Source organism: Strix uralensis, chromosome 16 (assembly GCF_047716275.1).
Source record: "Strix uralensis isolate ZFMK-TIS-50842 chromosome 16, bStrUra1, whole genome shotgun sequence".
Taxonomy (NCBI): domain Eukaryota; kingdom Metazoa; phylum Chordata; class Aves; order Strigiformes; family Strigidae; genus Strix; species Strix uralensis.
This window is the reverse complement of record NC_133987.1, coordinates 4927812-4946030: the sequence shown is the minus strand read 5'-3', so window position 1 is coordinate 4946030 and position 18219 is coordinate 4927812. Positions and strand designations below refer to the sequence as shown.

General features: G+C 46.8%; 1 protein-coding gene across 2 annotated transcripts; it reads right to left on the bottom strand.

The window, feature by feature from the left end:
- Window positions 1–1909: 1909 nt before the first annotated feature.
- ZNF598 (zinc finger protein 598, E3 ubiquitin ligase) lies at window positions 1910–17910 on the bottom strand. Of its 2 annotated transcripts, none has more exons than XM_074886474.1 (12): window positions 17682–17910; window positions 14445–14557; window positions 12924–13053; window positions 10466–10677; window positions 9684–9901; window positions 8851–8968; window positions 7626–7807; window positions 6288–6357; window positions 4902–5665; window positions 3816–3951; window positions 3253–3397; window positions 1910–3124 (listed from the first exon to the last, which is right to left on the bottom strand). In XM_074886474.1, the coding sequence occupies exons 1-12, from the start codon at window positions 17865–17867 to the stop codon at window positions 2777–2779; spliced, it is 2622 nt and encodes an 873-aa protein (XP_074742575.1). In that variant the 5' UTR covers window positions 17868–17910; the 3' UTR covers window positions 1910–2776. The 2 variants fall into 2 exon arrangements, with proteins under 2 accessions (XP_074742575.1, XP_074742574.1); XM_074886473.1 differs by having other exon boundaries at window positions 6288–6360; window positions 17682–17909.
- Window positions 17911–18219: the final 309 nt, after the last annotated feature.

The window sequence follows — 18219 nt, the reverse complement described above, 5'->3', positions numbered from 1 at the left end:
AAGCTATTCTTAGCGAGGTGGAAGTTTTGCTTAACTGAGACTTAGTAAAACAATCCCCCCCCGTTAACACGCTCCTGTAGCCCCCGCAGTTTGAGCAGCCCCCCCCCCCCCCCCCCCCCCCCCCCCCGCCCCAGCAAAATCACATCTACACGCACTTGGGACGTCACTGGCTGTTCTACCTGGACATGTTGTAGGACATTTCCCCCCAGTTCATGCTACAACAGCAAGTGACAACTGTGGCTTTTTCTTTTTGATTTCTGTCGACCCGCAGTTCCTTCCAGGGCCAATTCCTACCCCGCTCTTCTCTCCCACCTCCCCCAAAAAAGGGCGCAGGGCTGGCTCTGCCTTCGCTCTGCCGCAGCCAGGTCACTTCAAACGAACCCAACTGTGGTCACTGGCTGCTCATGAGTAAATCCCACCCTCCCCTTCATGGAATCGGTATTTCCCTCGATAAAAGCTACTGTATATATAAATTTGCAGACTTCCCTTCAGCCTTTGTTTTCCCTTCAGTGTGTCAGGGGAGCAGAGGGGGCTGGTTCCGCCCTGGCCAGGAGCCCCTCTCCCACCCCCCCCACCCCGAGGCTCAGAAACAGCCTTCACTGTATCAACTTGAAACCCCCGTTCAGCTGCCTGGATTTTGTTGCAATACGCATTTAAACCTCAGATTCTTGAAGAGTTTTAATATCAAACTGATACCAAATGTGGTTTGCAAAGGGAAGTTTTTTTGCAGATACCTCTGTATAAGCAGACCGCTTCAAAGAGTTGCAGTTGTCACTAACCTTATGTGCATTGTGGTATAAAGTGGGCTGTGTATGGAAATAAGTTAAAAATGTTTACAACTTTTGTATATATTATATATATAAAAAAAAAATCTTTTGAGAGAACAATCTGTGATTATGTATTTTCAGTGTCTGTGTACCAACTGCAACTTATTTTCAATAAAGAGTTAAAAAATGAATAGAAGCGGCCTGAAAAAAAATTTGGTAATACTTTATTGAATCAGGTGAGCACAAGGAACAAGGAAACTGCAGCATCAGGCCAAGAGAGATCGATCACCTCGAGGAAACTTAGAGCAGCACTCGCCTGCTGGGAACTACGTATCTGCTAACAGAAATTAACTGGAAAAAAAAAAAAAAAAATCGAGGGAAGATGTAAGATCCTCCCGCAGAGAACGCGCGTTTGGCTGCCCCGGGCGTTACAAACCCAAGGCAGAGCCCCGTGGTGGGGGCAGCTGGCATCAAATCTCAGCCCGCTGCGCTCCAAGCGGGACCAGGGAAGTGTCACCACGTGTCACGGATTCGTGCGTTTTCTAAACAGCCGTGTGGGGAAATAATCCTCACCCCCCCCCCCGCGTCCGTCCCCAGTTCAGGGGGCGCAGCCTGGCCCTGGGGCCAAATACAACACGTTCAGGTATTGAGGAGTCTAAATGACTTGGGAAAGAAACCAAAAAGCACTTTGCAAGCAAAAATAAAAAGGGTAAGGCAAGGGAAAGGTTCTGTAGCCAGGACTAGCTCGTCAGTAATACCCCCAGCTCAATTTCATAGAAATGATGCTTATATAAAAGCAGTGTTTTCTCACTAAAAATTACATAAATTAACGTCAGCTTTATTCCCACATGTTAAAAATAACAAAACCTGGTCTGCCGGGATGGGGAAGAACCAGACACTGAACTCCAGCCAGGGGAGGACTCTTGTCCCTCCATCCCATCGCCGCTGCTGCCGGGGAGTCACCGCAAACGATGAGGGTTCCCCTCGTCCCCCCGAGGCGGGACCGAGCGCTGCGAGGCAACACCAGCAAAGCCCCTTCGGAGGGGAAGAGGCTGTAAACGCTCCGCACAGTCTGAACAGACTCTCCTGGGTAGCGCAGACCCCCGGAGAAACGCACGTAAAGGCACTGCAGAGAAACACGGTCAGGGATCAGCAGCATTTAATGTCCCAGTACGCTGTCGGCTGGAGCTACCACCGTTAATACACCCAAGAAATTAGAAACATGGCAGTCATTAAATAAAATTACCGTGAAGTGTGCTTTACGGAAAGTAAAGCCTTACTGTTGTTATTCTACATGCAGTGCTACAAAATAAGTTTCTTTAAAGAACATGTTACATAAAAGGTCAGAGGCAACTTCAAATCTCACGTTCAACCAATCGCACAGATCAGTCCAGTTCTTCAAGTAGTAGAATTAATTCTGCTTTCAGACAGGAATTTTGCTGTAGGAGCAGCCCAATGTTGTCAGACATGCAGCTGTAACGGTCTTACCAGTGAGTAGCATCTTTTCTGCACCTTTGTAGCCCTGACTCCTGTGATCTTTGTGGTCACAGAAATAGCACAAAAAAAAAAATTAAAAAAAATACCAGAGTATTATAAGGGAAGCCACTTTTGCTTCCGTTCATTTCAGCAATTCATAAACTTCCCCCACCCCCCGAAAAAAAGAAAGAAAAAACCCAAACCAGATGCTTATTCCCCTATTGTGTCCCCTGTCAGTCTTCAGATCAGAAAGGATTTTCTCAGCTATTGCCTGTTACAGGAGGAAGGTGGCCCTTGCCTGCCCCCGCGGCCGTTCCAGCCTCCCTGGGGCGCTGGGGCCACCCAGGCTGCGGGTGTTCCTTAGCGCAGGCCGGGGCTCCTGGCGTTGACCAACGGCACTGAGAGGGCTCTAACAGGGACCCGACCGCTCCGCTGGCAGCGGCGCTCAGCCATGCGACGCTGCCAAGCCTCATTCCAAAAAGTGCAGATCCAGAGAGAGAGACTTTTTATTGTTTTATTGGTCTTCGGGAAAGCTAACTGATGATTCTGCTGATGGCCTGTAAGGACGGGAACTCCTCATCCTCAATATGCAAAGCTTTATGGGTGACAACGTCCTGCTGAGTCAGTACTTGCTTACACGTTGGGCAGATATAGCAGTCGAGATCAGAGTTGGAGTCCGTCTGCCAAACGTTCTTTTTGTTCTTTTTGGGTTTGTTTGAGCTTTGTTTTTCTTTGATTCTGAAATCGTTGTGAGCAGAAAGCAGTTCTTGTTGCTTAACTGTGTCCGGCAACAACACCAACAACTCGTTAAAAATTTTCTTGAAGTTGTCTCCCAGCAGTTCTCGGCAACTTTTGTAATACTGTGCTGCAGAAATCAGACCCTTCAGTGAAAAGAGAATGGGAATAATTAGAAAAAAGTATCTATATAAAAAAAAAAAAAAATCCCACTGGGATTCACTCTCTCCCAGAGAGGAAGGTTTCAGGAACGCGAAGGTTCTTGCCCACTCACCTGTCTGAACTGCCCAGAATGAGTTTTAAATTTATTGAACTTGGACTCATCGCTTTGAAGAAATTCTTTAATAGATTGTATTAGCTGAATGTTCCTTTGCTGAAAGTTTTCAGGTATCAAGTACGATCCGTGACAGGATTTTGACCTGCATTTGGAAAGACCAGAAGTGACTTTGACGTTGCTTCGTGTCACCCAAAGGTGCTGCGGGATCTGTTACACGGCTGTTCTCCTCCGGAGGACACGCGCCCCTTCTCCACCCAACTACGCGTGCAGTTACTGTGGGCAGCACGGGGCTGCCTTGACAGCACGATGAAATGTGTCCTGGGGGATTACTCGATCAGATTCCAGCTTTACCCAGACAGAATATTTACAAAACTCTCCTGAATCCAGCCCATGACGGCCACGGGACTCCCCAACAGGAACCACTCCGTGGCTGCCCTCAGCGGCAGCAGCACCCGTTTAGAATAATCCCCTCAGGGTATTTCCTGCCTTGTTTGAAGCCCCTATGGCATAACTGAGATGTAATGTGTGAAGTATCCCCTACTCAAAGGGCTTTTACTTACTCTTTCAAAGATGTAGTGACAGGTTCAGAGATATTGGTGGATGGAATAACAGCAAAACCTGGAGGGGGTTTACTAACAGGCACCGACAGTCCCGGAGGCGGAGGAGGACTCTTTAATAGCACCACAGTGTTAAAGCCTGAACGAAAGCAGAGAATGGGCAGGAAGTTAGAGCATGTATCTGTGGCACCCACATACCACCAACTAAAATTAACACCAGTGGTCTGACGTACTCTTCAGAAGCACTAAGAAGAGCCAGTGGTGCAGACATCACTATATTGGAAAAAGAATAAATTTAGAGAGGTGAAAATCTGCTGCCTTAAAGAGTCAGGTCAAGTAGCACTTCATAGCAGCTGATGTTACACTCTACAAAGTGCTTTAATTATTAGTTTACTTTTTCAATAGAAAATAGTTTTTAAAAACACTCAAATGCACGATGAAAAACACTTTGACATTATTAAAGGGAACAGAAACACAGACCCAAGAGCACTAGGCATGGCGTGTTCCAGCACACCGAGCAGTATCTGCAGAGCAGCACAGAACAGCTACGCAAGCATCTGCTGATGCGATGGCACTTTCATTAAGGCACTGTAAGTCACGTTTGTTGCTATGTTACTCCAGTTTTACAAGATTACAGCGCTGCTAAAAGCAAGAGCATTAAATCTCTGCAGACACAACAGAAGTGACCAAGCAAGCCAAGTGACAAGTACCAGCGGGCACAGGTCACAGCTAAAGAGATTCCCTCTGCCCGCAGGAGCTTCCAAACTGCATCTTAAAGCACACAAAAGCACAGATGTGTGTCAGCCCTGACTCATCAGAAAAGCAGTGACAGGTAAAGCCTGACTGCTCATCTGTGAGCCACCCCCAGGGAGCAGATACCTGCGGAGATCCCAACATCGCCACCGCTTCTTCCAGAGCCCACCCGCGTCACCCAGGCTGCTTTTTGGAACTTGAAAGCCTAACCTGGCCCAGGGTGGCAGAACTGCTCCTCACCTCAGAGCCAGGAGGAGCAATTTACATATCTCATCCCCCTGCCACATTTCTCAGAGCCACCTCCGAGCAAAGCTGGCCGTGCCCTGCGCCGCTTACCTGGTGGCGGGGGCATTCGAGCCGATCCTGAGCTCCCAAGAGCTGGGAAGTCTTCCTGAGGTAAAGGGCATTTGTTAGTCACTGTGGGCTTTTTAAGGCCAGGGGGCTCTTTGGGTATACTACAGATCGCTGATGATTTTTCCAAATGGCCATTCACGACCGTGGCAGATCTGTCAGGGGCGTGAAGAGCAGAGGATGCGTTCGATGTCTGCTCCGCTTCCGGCAGCTTCTCCGCCGACGTCCTGGGAAACGACGTCTCCTGTAACGGGTGTGGGGACGACGGTCTCTGCTTCTCAACCCCCATCTTCTTTTTCTTGCTCACTTTCGTAAAAGTTTGTGAGGTAGAAGCTGCCAGCAAGGACGATACATCGAACATTGTTGGCGTGTTTCTGATCTCCTGGGTTGTCAAGCCACCACCGCCGTCTTCATCGTCTGACTGAGAGAGTTTATTGCTCTTCTTACTTCCTTTAGTGCTACTCAAGGAGGATGGTTTTTTGGCTATCTGGCTTACACAGGGGTTGCTAATGGCTTTGACCACATTTTTACTGGAACCATTGTTCCACGCAGACGTGATGTTAGTTACTGTTTTATTGTTAGGCCTCATTTTGGACACCAGAGCTGGAAAATCCTCCTCTTGAAAAGCCGTTTTCTTTGCAGTCGCTGTATACGTCAAAGACATCCCAGAAGAGATGGTGGGTGCTGCAGAGGACGACAAGCTTGGGAAATCTTCTTCTTTAAGCTTAACCGCCGCTAGCTGGGCAGAGCTGTGAGGAAGGAGAAGCACAGCCCGTTACACCGGTGCTGCAGAGGCACCACAACTCCAACAGGCAGAACGAGCTCCGCTCCCGTCCGCACTCGTCCTCAAACTATCACTGGGGGTGGCACAAGGGACCCATTAACAGGATGCAAACACACTCAGGCTTGTAACCTGTGTCTGGCTCTGCTCGAGGAAGTCACCCCAGCCTGGTCGTGCTCTCAGCACACCCCACCCTGACCTTGAGCTGTAGACACAGGCGTGTTCAAGCTGCTGCATCCTGCAAAGCCGCTCTTCTAATCATCACCCATTTCAGATGGTGAAGAATTTTAAACCTCACAGTATACGGCTCCTTCAAGATAAGCTATCGAGTTAAAAATGGCTGGAATGGAGAATATTGAGAATTCCCTGACATTGCACCACCAAAAGATCAAGTCATGAACTGAAGCAACAACCGAGGCCGTTCACGCAGGTGACAAGCGCAGAAACAGCTCGAGGCAGAAGGGGACCAGGGCAGGGGGGAAGCATTTGTAGTTTTCAGTGATCTGTAAAATGGTTTTCTCCAGAAGTGTAGAACATAAGTAAAGTTTCTAAATCTGCTTTCTCACTGCTGCAGCCTTGCACAAACTTACCCTTGTAGAGGTCCCGCTGCTGAACCAATTGCTGGAAAGTCATCTTGGCTCAAAGCACCATTAGCAGCTGCTTCTTTTGGAGTATTGACAAAAAGAGCAAAGAAATGTTTTCAGCTAAAATCCATTCATTTCAGAGTGGAAGCTATCAATGAACACGACAGCAGCATTAACAAGTTCTATTTTCAGCAGCTGATGATGTCATTAACTGTGACATTCCAAAAGGACTATTTAAATCCATGCATCACTCTTTCCTTCAATTAACTGCATTCACCATTACGTCACCATGTACTGGCTGGAGCATACGGGAAATTCATGATACTTAACATGAGCAAAACACTGGCTGACAAGCACTTTGGAGGGAACCCCCCAGAGACCAAGATGCCACTGCCCCAGCTGCCTGCTCCAGGCTTCTACCAGAGGTTAGCACCCACTGCCTCACAGGGGCAGGGTCTTCACCAGAGCCTGGGTGCTCCCACGGATCTACGCCAACGCTTTTCCTTTCAGAACGCTGCTCCTCCGAGCCCTTCATCACACCTCTGCTGCACAGATGCCCAAGCTGCTCAGCAATTAATTCCTGGGCGGTCATTCTACATCGAAACATAACTCATTCCTAATTTAGATTTGCCTTAAAACCCAAACCCTCTGCTGTGGGCTGCGCAGGGACAGACTGGTAACAGCTCTGACACACATACAGCAAAAGCTGGGCAGGCAGCTGGGGGAGAGAACCTTGGCTGTCATCCCCAACCGAGCCGTACCCGTTAACCAAAAGGAGCTCTCAGCAGCTCAGTTCATAATGAGAGCGTATAATCTTTAAGTGGAAATCCTGTTGTAGGAGCAGAAAACAGTGGAAAATGGATTTGGAGCAACAGTAACATCAAAACACCACTACATCATATTTATTTGCTCCAAACCGGACCTGGAGCAAAACAGTTAAAGGTTTGCTTTCACCAGTTATGAACTTTTCCTGGGAATAACTTGTTCTCAGAAAAGGGGAAACGCAGGGCAAGCATCATAATAAATCAGTTCTGGCATGCCAGGGTAGGAAATGGCACATTCTCAGATTATATTGATTTAGATGGAACATCACACCATACTGTTGTACATTAATTGCACTGGGGATTCCTACCCAGCTCCACCTCAAGTAGAACCTGCTGCAGAAATCCCAGCCCACTCAGGACACATTCCACTGCAAATCCGTGTTGCTGGCTTAAGATCCTGCCCAGCTCTATCCACATCCACCAGCTCTGGAGAACAAGGCACGACCATTCCCACTTGTGCCAGGCCCATCTCCAGACCCATCACACCTCCCTGCCACCACAGAACACGTTCAACACTCACCTGTAGCATCACCGGACGACTTTGGCACACGTTTGGAGCTGAGCCCTTCAGAATCCCTCAAGTCCTCCTTTTTACCTCTACTGCTGCTCTCCTCTTTGTCTTCTACCCGCTTTTTCTCTTCTTGCCGTTTAGCTGCCACAGATGCCCTGACTGCTGCCGCAACGTCTCTGTCTTCTTCCTCCCTGCAGGACAGGGCAGATTTTCTTGGTCAAACACTAAGAATTACCCAGCAGCTTTGTCTCAGCTCTCCGGTGCCAGCTCCGACGCCCGTCCCCGATCTCGTGCTGCCACCTGCTGAGAAGGCTACACCCAACCCACCACTCCAGGACACCCTGCGCCGACTGGTGGGACAGGCAACATCCACCCCCTGGGTCCGCGAGTTCTACACGTGGTAGTAACAACCCAGGCCAGAGGAAACTGGGGTGAACTGGGAGAGGCAGTACCAAGGATGCATGGGGACACCTGTCTCTCCCATCCCTTTTCAAAGGTATGATATCATACTTGTAGGCCACGGGAATTCTTTGGAACATGGTTTGTCATGAGCTCTCAACACATGCACGATCCACATGCGACACCAACGTACAAGTGTTTAGAGATGGACTTTTTCCCCCAGTGAAATCACCAGTAATGAACCAGCTGACTGTCCAGCGAGAAAAAGAAGAAAAATAGATGTGCAGTATGTATAAAGCACTTGGGTCTTGTGTGGATGAAGAGACATATAAATGCAAAATTTCATTTCAATACTTAACCCTCTTCTTTTTCCAAAGCACTCAGTCTGGCCACCCAGAGATCTGTTAGTTCAATGAAAAGCATGGTCCTTAGAATAGGAACTTCATGAGTACCCAGACCAAAAAGTCCATTAAACCTGCAAACACTTACTGCAGAAAATCCTATTTAGAAAAGTTAGCATAAAAACAGTTGCTGAAATTAATTTAGGATTCTGAGTTTATTTTACCCACAAGTTGAGGATTACATTCATTGCTTCCCGTGTCAAGTCCAGAGAGCTGAAACCTCACACACAAAACAATTTCACTTTGACCAAGCATGCAGTCAGCACGCAGGCTTAGACTGAAAGCCAGTTCTACTCTCAACTAAGGATTCGCTATGGAGGCTTCCAAACTTTGTACCCACTTCCTTCCTAATGGTCTACAAAACCATCATTAATTGGTAAGTAAAAAACAACACTAAGGAGCAATAAAAATCCACAAAATGTTGTGCTACTCACCTCTTGTATCTCCAGCTGCCTCTTCTGTTTTGCTGACTTCCTCGGCCGCCCAGCCTGCCTGACCTCCCTTGCCTGTTGTACCTGTCAACTTCTTCATAGTCCTCTCCACCTATAACACCTAAACAGGAGGGATGGTGGATCACTCTCAAAGTTATTTCTCTAATCTGAAAAAAGCAAAATATATACTAGTACAAACAAATCTATCTCGATTTCTTTCTGATGAATAAGTAGGCTATGTAACCTGCAGGATTGCTCCATTAAAATATATTTTGCAGCATATGGATTCCATGTATTGTAACCTCTGGTGTGAGTTTTGAGTAGTTTTGGTTTTATGCAGAGATCTCTCTACATACAGTTCCATGCAGAAGAAAAGTTCATACGTATGTTGATCTCTGCACTCCTAAGTGGATATGCTACTCTGGTCTCAAGCTCCATGTTCATCACCACTTTGTATTAACTGTAGGAGAAGTCATTCATGTAATTACAAATCGGAGAAGAAAGTCAGCAATTTTCCCAAAATTACATTATCATCATTAAATCCACACATGGGGGAAAAAAATTGTAAAACAATTGAGGTAGGAAGAGACCTCTGGATGTCACCTGCTCCATCCCCTCGCTCAAAGCAAGGCCAACTCTGAAACCACATCAGGTTGCCCAGGGCCCTGTTTATCTTCAGGGACAAACTCTACAACCTCTCAGGGTCCTGCCCCAGGGCTTGCCCACCCTCCTTGTAAAGAATTTCTTTCTGGCCAGGAAATAATCTTCTTGCAAACCCTCAAAGCAGTAAGAATGAACGTGTTCCTGTCCACCTCCCCCCCGCCAGCCTTGCTCACCCTCGTTCCTCCTCTGGTGCCTGGGAGCGTAGGTGAACTGAAGGTCTATCTGCCGGTTCTGCCTGGCCTCCGCCCTGTTCTTGCTGTGGCAGGCTGTTTTATGCGCTTTGTAATCTATTTCTGTGCGGAAAGCGTGGGTAAACTGCTCCGTGCTGCACCGTCCCTCTTCACAAAGGAAGTGCTTTTCGCGGAAGTGTTCACGAAGATATTCATAATCGCTGGAAAGAGAACAGAGGCTGAGCTGCAACCTTCCCGACACGTTTTACTAGTGGTATCTGGCTACTCTTACAAGATGAAGCAAAGACAAGGCGGTTGGTTCTTTCTTTATCCCAAGGCAAGTTTTCCAGCTGACACCACTCGTGCACAGTCAACATAGACCTTGATGCATGATCCCAGGTGTTAAACTAAATCTACTGGCCCGTATCATCAATCCAGCTGTACCTGAGACACGGGGTTCATAAAAGAGAATTTACCTCTATCTGCTCTGCATACGAACTCTGGAGCATTAGAGTTAACACACCAGACAGCTGCAGACATCTGCTGCCATGCTGCAAAATGGAACTTTACATTTAACGTTAATGAAGAAAGCTTTAAAACATGAACTAGGCAGAAAGCGATTAGTTTGGTTATTGGCTTGAGGAAGAAAAGAAACTGCAGCCAACCTGCTCACATTCTTACACTCTGTCTTCGAGCGCTACTTTCCCCAAAATTCCAAGCAGACCCGAGCAATTTTGCCCTCAAAATTTAAGCTACAGGAAGAGGAATAAACTGCTTGCACAAACCTGTAGTATTCCTGAGCGCCATCGGAGTCACAGAAATGACAAAAATAATGATCTCGTCTTAGGTGTTTCAGTAACTCATCATTATCCAAATAACGCTCGTCACAAAATTTACACAGGGGATGCCCACGATGAGAGGTGTCATCTGGGTCTCCATGGATACGATGACGGGCAAGGTCCTTACGAGAATACCATTTCCGTTCGTAAGTAAAAATCTGAAGAAATATATATATATGTATTACTTTTTGTGTACAGAGAACAAAATGGAATAAGCCAGGTTGTGCATGACTTGTTCATCTGTGGGAGTGGAAGATTTGCTTCAGAAAGATGCAATTTGACAACTGACACCTAAAATTTTTAGTGAACAGGAAATAAAATTCAAGTTATAGGTCCAAATTAAATCTGACTTGCATTTTACTCAGTTGGAACACTGGAAGCAGATCTAATTCACCTTTTTCCCTTTCACTTTTTTTTTTTTTTTGGTGTGTATTAACATAACGCAACAAACTTTAAATTATAATTTCTGGTGGGGAAAAAAATTCCTAAATATGTATTTATGAACATACAGTATTTTGCATACTCAAACTAAAAAAAAAACCATAAACAAGAAGTGAGCTGTTTGACTTTCCTCAGACAGCAACTACCCCAAGAGAGCTACACACAAAGGACACAGCTCAGTGAACAAATCTTGTGTTATAAGTCAATCTTCTGTCCCTACTAACACGCAAGTTATTTTGGTAGGAAGGGCTCTGAAGATGCCAAAAAGATCAACACAGCCTTGAGAACAGAATGTCCTTTATTTCTCGCCTAGACAAGGACTGTTAACTTGTTCTGGGAAAAGGCTCATTTGGCTTAGTTGGGCTGATGGCCTGAAGCTTCTGCAAGTTTAAGAGCTTTTTTTCAGTGGGTATTGGTAATATGGCACTTTTTTCCCCAAAATAAAAATCTCTGCTATATTCTGAAGTTAAAAGCCAACAAGTTCTAATATTGTTTGTGAATTCTCTGGGACAGACAAGGACAAACAAGTTCCCTTAGTGCTGGCTCCTTCAGCTGACCATGGAAACAGCCCTTCACCAGAGCTCAAAGGACGCTGCAACAGAAAGAAGCGGTCTTGTCCTCCCCGACCACTTCCTTTGAATTAGCTCTAGTGATTGCATGACCGCAGGAAAGAGTCAAATCAGTTCGCTGAAAGCTAAGCCTGAAAAAAACCCAAACCCAACGTATTAGTGCTCGTTCAGGTCAACCTGATCCCTTCTGGATCCTGTCCCTTCCTGCAGTAAACTACAGTTCAGTTGGGTTAAACCAACTGTGGCACCCCAGGATAAATGCATTTCTCTGATTTGACCTTTAGCTGGTTTCAGAGAAAACAAACACACACACAAAACCATGTGTAATGAGTTCTAAAAACATGCGTTCATGCATTAAATTCCCTCCTACAACAATAAGGAATGCTGACAACTAGTAGACACAGAGGTCCTAGAATTCATTTAATAGTAGCCGCTGGATTTGTCCAACACGTAATGCAGGAATACAAAAACCACTCTAACTCCAGGGAAAGGTGAATTCTGACTTTCAGACTGTGAAAAAGCATCACCTGAATGACATAACACCAGCCCTTCTAAGTGAAATTTGGGTGAAATTTAAAAAAAAAAAAAGTGATGATGGTGATGGTAAGATGAGTAGTTTTAAGGCTCAATACACATCACTTTTTCAGACCTAGGCATCTCAGCTTTCCAGTAACTGTTTTACCTTTAGCAGGTTGTAAAATACATTCTAAAAAAGCCCCTGCTCACGTTCTACTTGTGTACATCAAACACAGCGGACCTCAATTGCACGCAACAGTGTGTTTCATTTTACAATCAAATCAACAAGATACAGGAAATTTGCTCTGAACAAATAAACAAGATAATGAAATATAATTGTATTTCATTAAACCAGCAAGATGGATTCCCATCCTGTATGTGATCCAACTGTAAATGCTACATTGATCAGGGAAATAAATCCATCGCTCCATGATACATTCTGCTTTCTGAACTGGCACCAAGTACTTTCTTAAGTTACAGTTTTAGCTCGTAAAGTCATTATAAGTCTTAACAGACATCAAATCTCTACCGTTACAGGTGTAACAAAGTCTGCCTGCGACTCAGGATTAACCTTCTATCGGACATTTAGATTTACACATGTTGAGGCAGAGGAGCTAACATCAGAAGGTTACTAATATGGTTGGGTTTAATTTAAAACATAATCCACAGAGAACCTCCAGGCCATCTTCATTAGTCAGTTTATGAAGGAAAAGCACTTACAACAAAGCGACTGGCCTCACTGCAGGCAAACAGAGGAAACTTAAAAAATAAATGGGTGCTGTTCAGCCACCCCTTCTTCCCGCCTCCCCAAATACTCTTGCAGGTCATATAAGGAAGCACCGCTCCTTCCCACACATTAAAACATAGAACTAGCCCACCTTTAAGTGTTTAACACAGAGTTTGCAACAGAAGAGCTCATGCTGCTTCCTCATGTGCTGTTCCAGATCTGCAAAGGTGTTGAACGGCTTCACATCTGGGCACAAAGAGCATTCGTGCTGCAGCAGCTTCCTAAGGGACAAGAAAGATTTCCTAAAAATTATGACTCCCTCTCAGCAACCCGATACCTTTATCGGAAAACAAATGTTCCGCCAGTGGCAGAAGGCTGCATTTTTATAGCTCCCCCAGCACTCTGTAATGAGGTTAGCGTCCTGCTTATTCCAAGAATACTTTGTCATACATCAGGAAGAAAACAGAAGCAAATTACACAGAGGCTTCAACTGTAAGAGAGGAGCTGAACAGTCACAGTGTAAGTAATACCCCGCCACTATAAAACTGAGTGGACTGTAACCCATCCATGCAACAGAACCCTTGCTTATTGAAGATTCAGCTGATATATGCAACATTCACGTCCAATTTAATTACCCTTTCTACTGTCAGAAGCTGAAGAATACAGTGGGGAGAGATAAAGAATTGTAATAGAAAAGGAGCAGGGAAAAAAAAAAAACAAACAGAAAACCCACAATGATTTCCAACAAGAGCTGAAGGCAGAGAACTGGTCTCAGTGGGAGACCCCCCTGCCTCGCACTTGATTGTTGCCCACGAAACTGTAATCTCACCAGAAATTGTATCATCAGAAGCAATTCCCAGAGCTGGTGTATAATTAATCAGAATGTGCTTCCAATGGATTCTGCTCACTAAACCCACTGCCCAATTCCATAAATATGAAGTCATGCAAAACTGTAAATGGATCAAAGCTTAGCCCAAATCGGGTGGGATATAATGCACAATTCCCCAACAAAAAGGTACCGCTGCCTGCATGGTTTCATCTTTTTTCACTCTTCTTTCCTTTTAACTGCTTTTACTGATCTTCAAGCCTCCTAATTAAGCACGTTACAAAAAACATTTTTAGAACAAGATGCTGACACCACAAATTTTTGCCATGCATTGGTTTTTTACTTCACCCTTATTCTCTCCTATTTAGAATTAAGATCTTTGTAGGCTGCTCTTCTTACCATACAATGTTTGGTACAATTGGTATCGATTAGTCCTTATGCAGCACAACAATAAATACAATTACAACAGTAATTCAGTCTTTACCAACTCTCACAGCAGCCATGCAAGGAATGAAAAGCCTCCGAGCAAGTCCGCTGTTGCTAAAGAAGCAAAAAGCAACGTTTATTGACAAAGCGACGCTTCTGTGTCTTGCGTTGGTGAATCTAACCCTCCGGCCTTGAGGAGCTGCTGCCTTTGCCGACGTGGTAGCGCGCGCTCACACCGACCGCGCCGCTCCAGCCTCTCAGCCTCCCGCAGCCACCTGCGCCGTGGTGACTAATGTACCCAGCACGGCTGCCACAAAACAAAACCACACTGTTCTACTAAAGCGTGCACTTCCTGCCACGCAACGCGGGTGAGAACTTGCTGCTTTAGGGATACGTTACAGGAAAGATCCCAGTGCTTACCTGTACAGTGCATAAACATCTCCATCTGTAAAATATATGTCGTATTTCTTCTCATGCTGCAACTGGTTAAGTGCTATTGTTGAGAAGGACGTAAGTTTCCGTCCGAAGACAACCTGCAGGCAACACAAGGATCAGTGCGAGCACGCTCAAGCCGCGCAGTTTTTGGGATTCCACACAAACTCCTCAGCACAGACTCTGTTTGTCAGGGAACTCGCCATAGCCTGAAGCTTGGACAAGGCTTGCAGAGCTTTGTGTCAGTCCCAGCTGCTCTCACCACCCCCAGTTACTGCCCCCACAGCTGCCAGCAAAGCCCTTGTGACTGCTCCTTATCAACTTCTAGCAAGCGAGCCAGCTTAGTTAGACCAAGGTGGGTTGGACTAGCCCAGTCTTTGGATTCTGAACTGGATTAGGAAACTCTTTTATGGTATGTTTTGCTACCACAGCTGTGCTAAGAGTAAATATCTTCAACCAATTCAGCCCCTTCTGCAACAAATGCCTGTCAAGAGCCCTGAACTCAGCTCCCTCCCATCTCCTGGTAGGAGATTGCACAGAAACCTACAGGCTGTAAGTGAAAAGTAACATTACTCACGGGCTGACTGGGAAACCACTGCTTCTCCTTTCCTTAACTACCAGGAAAGCGAGAAACTAAACCAGTACCTTTCCCAAATTATTTGTACCACATACCCCTCCTAAGGGGACCTCCTTGCTCACAGTTGCCCCTGCTGACCTCCAAGCAGCCTGGGTCTCACACCACAGCCGGTTATGATACTAAGTCCTCCTTCAGAAGCCACCTACCACTGGTCTGCTCCAGCACAGGTTCCCAGTTTGGGAACTGCTGGGGTAGCAGCAACATTATGAAACAGCTGGAGTTACCTGCACCAGCTCAGAAAGGCTGAGACACAAACACAGTAAATGCCTTTCAGTTCTTACAGTAACCACTGTAAATCTAGAAATACTTACAATCTTAATAACAGCATTCAATTATATAATATTCAAGTAGTTTGGTATTGCTAAATCACCCCTCTACCCTTGCTGGGGTGAAATACCACGGAACAAGTCTTTTGTGTCTGGTTTTGTGCCTTTTTTTAAAGCTTTCTTTACAGTGGGGCTACTGTTTAGTTAACCAAAACAAAAAACGTACCAAACTTGCTTAAATATCAAGCTTAAAATAAAGAGAATACAAGCTTAAGTTTGTTGGACAAATGACAACTATGTCTAATGCCAATTATTTAAAAAATTTAATTTCAGTGAAGTCTTACTGACATTTCATTTTGGCCCAAAGTGAGTTTTAGAAGAGAGGAACAGATTGCTGAAAAGTAGATTTTATCACAGGAGTCCAACACAATTTCCCACAGCCGTTCCAAGAACAATCGCACACACATGTATGTAACAGGCACACTGACAGATCCTCCGAGCCTGATCCAAGTACACGTCAGGGTTAGTCTACAGGTCAACAAGTAAATCCTTCCTAACTTTGCTGCAACAATTATGCATCACTGAAAGCACGCATTACCATAACAAGAATATCCTGCTTTCTCCTCCGTCACTCATCTTTGTAGTTTTATTTCCTTTGGACATTCTGCTGTGACATTTACCACTTCGGTCTACACTACCCTGTACGACACCCGCTGAGATTTGGTGGTGGTGGTGTACATGCCTGTGCTAATCCCACACGCTGTGCAAATTAAGACACAGGTTTAGGTTCTACATATACGTTCCGTTCATTCAACAGCAGTTTTGACGTGATTTATGCCCCCCAATGTCTTTTTTTCTTTCCTTTGGGCAGATGGGTGAACGGACAGAACAGTATTATAGCAGCACTTAAAGACAAGGGGGAAAAAGAGTCCAGTCGTTAAAAATGACCTCTCAGGCAATTATAATAAAAGGATCATTTAAACAGTTAATAAAGGAGGGAGAAAGATGGCTGAACAAACCAAAGTTCAGGCCACATAATATAGCAGTATTAAAAAACTGAAAAGCTCTTGAGATTTAACAGTCCACCCATGACCCTAAAGACAAGCAGGTTTAAGGATGAAGAGCAACATCACACCTTGCTTCCTCCTAAGATGGCAGAAGTGGAGCAGCAGCTCCGCAGAGGATGATCAGAGATAAAATTACCTTCACTGAGTTTCTTTCTGTACACAGAGGCTACTCATGTGCCAGTAAGCTCTGTCTAAAAACCACATCAACCCTTCTGGCCTCCACAAAGTCTGAGGATCTTCAGTACACAGCCTAAAAATCTTCCATCTCTCCAACCATTTGAACAATATGAAAAGCAGCCAACACCAACAGTTTAGTTGGAGGGCTCTTCTTTTGCCAAGGGGAGAGCCCCCTCCCTCTATATTTATTTCATTTCCTAAACCATCTCAGTATATTTCATTCAGTGCTAGTACCAATTCTTTTCTTCTCAAAGGGTTTGGTTTTCTCTGCAGCAGTTCTGCAAAAACAAATTCGCATATGAAGATTTGTTTTTACAAACATCCTTGAACAACTTTCCTTCACGTGGCTCACTGCTGCACCACATCCTCGGCTCCCTCTGTGCAGCGGAGCCACAGCATCAGGGTGACTTGCTCTGAACTCCACACAGGGCCCTGCACTATCACACCAGCAGGCTGGGAGGAAAACAGAAGTCCATCAGAAAGATTATAATTGAAGGGAAATTACTTTTTAAGCATAAACTCAAGAGACGGCTCACGCTAACAGGAACTGGAGGCAAATGCAGCATGGTGTGCTGTAATGCAAGGCATGAGCAAGCCCTGGAAGAATACAAAATATGTTCTCCCCCAAGCTTAAAATCAAGTCAGGAATTCGGCAGGATAATATGAGTCATCTGAGATCACGTAATACCAACTCTGGAGAGCAAGCCCTGCTGATTTTTAAAAATAATAAAAATATTCCCTTTAAATTCCATTTTCTTCATGTTCTGTTTCCAACATGCCTCCCGTCGCCTCTGAACGGCGGCCGCACTGCCGGGAGCGAAGCAAACGGCAGATAAACGCGCCGAGCTCCGGGCTGAGGGATGTTCCTCCCCCCGGCTCCACTCAGCAGATTTCACGAGTCGCTCCGCGGCCCGACTCCGGCCCCAGCCCAGCCCGAGGCCTCCGCCCGCCCCACGGCCCCGCTCCCCCCGGCAACCGGCCCGAGCCCAGCCCCGCGGGGCGCCGACAGAACCCGGCACCGGGCGAGGGGGGCGCGGCCCAGCCCCGCCGGGTGCGCGGGCCCCGGCCCCGGCCTCACCTGGCCCAGCTCCTCCCGGCACACCGCGCAGTACCGCACGCCGCACAGCGCCCGCATCCGCACCGAGCACCGGTAGCAGATGGGGTGGTCGCAGCGGCCCAGCGCCACCACCTCCAGCTCCCCGCAGCACAACACGCACGACCCATCCGCGGGGCCCGCCGCCGCGCCGGAGGCCGAGGCGGCCATGGCGGCGCCGACCCGCCGCGGCCTAGGCCCCGCACCGCCTAGCAACCGCCCGCACCATCGAGAGGCGGCCTAGAGCGCCGCCCGGCCCAACGCGCGACTCTCTGCCCAGCTTCCGACCATAGAGACCCGCCCTCGCGGATCCCCGGCGCAACGCCGGCCTGGCTGACCATCGAGTCTCCGCCTAGAGCGGCGGCTCCCTTCCCGCATTACCCCTTCCGGCCGCCACAGCGCCACCCTCCTGACGGCACCCCGCGTCCTCCCCTGCCCCACCATAGAGTCGCAGTCCAGAGCGTCCCCTCGCCGCGCTAGCCTCGCTCTTACAGGCCTATGACCATAGAGAAGCGCTGCCCGG

Coding starts and splice junctions, on each gene's coding strand:
- ZNF598 (XM_074886473.1), bottom strand. CDS start 17,867: ATGGCCGCCTCGGCCTCCGGCGCGGCGGCGGGCCCCGCGGATGGGTCG. Junction 13,054..14,444: donor GATGTTTATGCACTGTACAG/GTAAGCACTGGG, acceptor CTTGTCCCTTAG/GAAGCTGCTGCAGCACGAAT. Junction 3,125..3,252: donor ATTCTGGGCAGTTCAGACAG/GTGAGTGGGCAA, acceptor TTTTCACTGAAG/GGTCTGATTTCTGCAGCACA.